This window comes from Acinonyx jubatus, chromosome A1 (assembly GCF_027475565.1).
Source record: "Acinonyx jubatus isolate Ajub_Pintada_27869175 chromosome A1, VMU_Ajub_asm_v1.0, whole genome shotgun sequence".
Taxonomy (NCBI): Eukaryota; Metazoa; Chordata; class Mammalia; order Carnivora; family Felidae; genus Acinonyx; species Acinonyx jubatus.
In genome coordinates this window covers 85,376,105-85,379,758 of record NC_069380.1, presented here as the reverse complement: position 1 = coordinate 85,379,758, position 3,654 = coordinate 85,376,105, and the positions used below count along the sequence as shown (strand labels likewise).

Here is a 3,654-nt window from a genome sequence, read left to right as displayed (position 1 = left end):
ATCAAAATATAAGATACTTGAACTTTATTTCTACAAATATCTGCTTTAGCTTGTTAATACAAACAAAATGAAAAAAAATCTAATACACTGGCTTGGTCAAAAATAGTTAAGCATTTAACAGTTGTTTCAACACTTATAGCTTGAGATATTCTCATCAGTGGCAGGTCCAAGGAAGTGAAGAGAGGCCATTGTCAGCTTCATTCTTAGCCCAGGCATGGAAGCCAGGGTGAATCAGGCTATGGGAAGTCTGTTGGTATTTTGAGGGACAAAGATGTCTCTTTCCTTGCTATAAAACACTTATAAGAGTACAATGATAGTGTAAAGTGTTTCTTAAATTTATTTATTTATTTTGAGAGAGATAGGTAGAAAGGGCAGAGACAGAGGGGGAGAGAATCTCAAGCAGGCTCTGTACTATCTGTGCAGACCCTACCTGGGGCTCTTATCTTGCAAACGGTGAGACCATGACCTGAGCCAAAATCAAGAGTCAGATTCAAAGCTGACTGAGCCACTCAGGTGCCCCAGGAATTTCTTAATACCAGTTAAAAGTTTATGTTTTTATTTCATAATTAATTAATATATTCATAACCACCTTTTGTCAAGACATAAAACAACTTGTTCCTACTCTCCGAGGAAAACAAAACAAAACAAAAACCTCTATAGAAAGCCTTTTCTTCTAAGTCTGTAATTAGCAAAACAGTTTGCTATAACACTAGAATTCAGAACATAAGCAAGAGAGCCACAGTGGGAAAAAGGTAGATATGAGTTGGACACAGACAAGTACATTCTATCTTCTGGCTAGTTTTGGAGCAAAGATGAAACAATTCACAACCATCAGTCTGTATATAGAATTTTATTCGAACCTTTATTTCACTTTTATTTATTCAATAACACATTCAAATCTTCCATGCATCTCCTTTCTCTTATTTTGTGTTTGCTCTTTCCTTCACATACCTATTGGTGTACACTGATTCCAGACCTTCATTATATGGTCATAAGTGTACTATTAAAATAATATGCTCTCTGCTTCCCTTTAACACACAAAAAAATGTTTCTTCAAAAGTTACTGAACATAAGGAACAACTAAGTTCTCAGAAATGCCACCTTTGTTATGCCATTCTCTTCAAACCCTGGAGTGTCATTTGCTGTCAGTGTAGACATAGTAAAGGCTGAGCCACTCAGTTCATGTCTTGCAATTCCTTACATCCCTACCCCACAAAATGTCTTCACACCTTTCCTATCAAGCATTCTATGTACACCTCTTCAGACTGCCTTGATCCTGCTTTGTTCACAGTGCATTCTCTGGCTTAAATAACACCTGTTCTCTTTTCTTATTTATACAGTATCATTATTCCAAGGGCTAATAATTTAATTTCCCACATTCTATATCCAATCCACTGTGATTACTCAGAATTCCTGGTGCAGTTAATGCCTTTGGTCCCCCAAACTCTATCTTTCAAGTTTATTAGAATTGTATGGTAGGAATGTATTATATTCTCTATTGTTGAATAATTAATATGTAATTCAGAATAAATAATTATAAGATAAATAACTGTATCTCCAGAAGAAAGTTGAGGTTGCTGCTGAGACTGATTCTGTAGCCTACTTCAGATTTTTTTCTCTCTCACTCTCTGCCCTCCCCGCCCCTGCTCACACACACTCTCTCTCTCTCTCAAAAATAAGTAACTATTAATAAATATATACAGAATGGGTCTGAGTGCAGAAAAATAGTCAATAACATTCCATTGGAATTTACCTAATTAGTATTTCAATGAACAAGAATAATTCATATTATTGAAAGTTTCTTACAATTTCAAGAATTGCAAACAAACTCAAAAACAATACAATGCAACAATAACCCAATGCACACACACAAAAAAGAAATAAACTTTTTAATAAAGAAAAAAAAGCCTTACCATTTGAAAGTTTTTCAAAATTTCCTGACTCAGGCATAATGGAGGAAGAATGGATAAGTAGAAGAAATGGTGTTTGTTAAAGGCCTTCTTGCTAGTGAATTATGCCAGATGTTTTTATATGCATTATCTAATTGAATCAAATGGGAAAGCTCACTCTGTACATTGAATAAATTTATACTCTGATATTTATTCAAGATTAAAGGATATTAAATGAGTAATTTGGAATTTATATTTGGGGCTGATTCCTCATATTCCATGGTTTGTCTCACTACTTATTGCAATACACATTATAAAACTTTCCATGTTAGAGAGATCCAGAGTATAGTCCTTGCTCTAGACAGATAGATGAGGTGGGTGATTTGGAATGGGCTGACACCCCCTTCAGTCATTCCACAGTGTTATCACTGTGGTTCAATGACCTCGATGTAGGCTTTCTGGTGTTACTCTCATGTGGTATTATATAGTTTGATAGATGTACATGACAGTAAGGGAAAGGGAAATTAAGAAACTACAACAATAAATTGTCTTCAGCTGAGTCTTAAGTTGTTTACTTTATTTTTTGTAGTAATTGATTAAATATCCAGAGAAATGGAAAACTTCACCTCTGGAGGAACATTCTTCCTCATGGGCTTCTCAGATATTAGGGAGATCCAGATCTTACATGCGGTCCTGTTTTTGCTAATTTACCTAGCAGCCATACTGGGGAACCTTCTCATCATCACCCTCACCACCAAGGATCATCGGCTCCACACTCCAATGTACTTTTTCCTGAAAAACCTGTCTTTTCTGGATCTCTGCCTCATTTCCATCACTGTTCCCAAATCCATCATGAACTCTCTAATGAATCAAAACACAATTTCCTTTCTTGGATGTGTTTCACAGGTCTTTTTCTTCTTCCTCTTAGCCAGTACAGAAGTAGCACTACTCACAGTCATGTCTTATGACTGCTATGTTGCCATCTGCCATCCTCTCAGATATGACATAATCATAGGCCATGAAGCTTGCATACAGATGGCCACCTCTTCATGGATCAGTGGATGTCTCAATGCAATTCTTCATACAGCTTCTACCTTTTCCATATCCATATGCGGGCCTCCTGAAGTTAATCAGTTCTTCTGTGATGTCCCACAACTCCTCTCTCTTGCCTGTTCATATAACATTGGGGAATTAGTAGTCATTGACCTCAGCCTACTGTTAGATTTTGGCTGTTTTGTGTTTATTGATATTTCTTACTATTATGTATTCTCCACTGTGCTGAGGATGCCCTCTGTAGAAGGCAGGCACAAAGCTATCTCTACATGTTTGCCTTACCTCATTGTTGTGACTCTGTTTCTCTCTTCTGGGTTTTTTGCCTATTTACACCCCTTATCCAAATCTCCATCACTCTTTGATTTGCTAGTTTCAGTATTCTATACTGTGGTGCCACCCACCATAAACCCCCTCATCTATAGTCTGAGAAATAAGGATATGAAGATGGCACTAAGGAAATTGTTAATGAGAAGATATTGTCTATCAAACTAAAGAGTTAATATTGCATACATTGTGATCTTTTTATTCACTGACATGATTATATAAATAATCCATTTCATAGTCTAGTAATAATACTGGATATATAGAGTAAAAGTTATCATGAAAAATTTAATTGTACTCATTAAAGTGCAATTAAGAAGCATCCTCATTGTTTAGATCAAGTTGATGACAAAACCCATAGGTTTCTACTTGGAAGTGTACAGATATATGC

General features: G+C 36.0%; 1 protein-coding gene across 1 annotated transcript; it reads left to right on the top strand.

The window, feature by feature from the left end:
- The first annotated feature begins 2,501 nt into the window (after positions 1 to 2,501).
- On the top strand, positions 2,502 to 3,434 carry LOC106988433 (olfactory receptor 14A16-like). Its single transcript, XM_015086878.1, has one exon. It carries the CDS (start codon positions 2,502 to 2,504, stop codon positions 3,432 to 3,434), a length of 933 nt encoding a protein of 310 aa, XP_014942364.1.
- Positions 3,435 to 3,654: the final 220 nt, after the last annotated feature.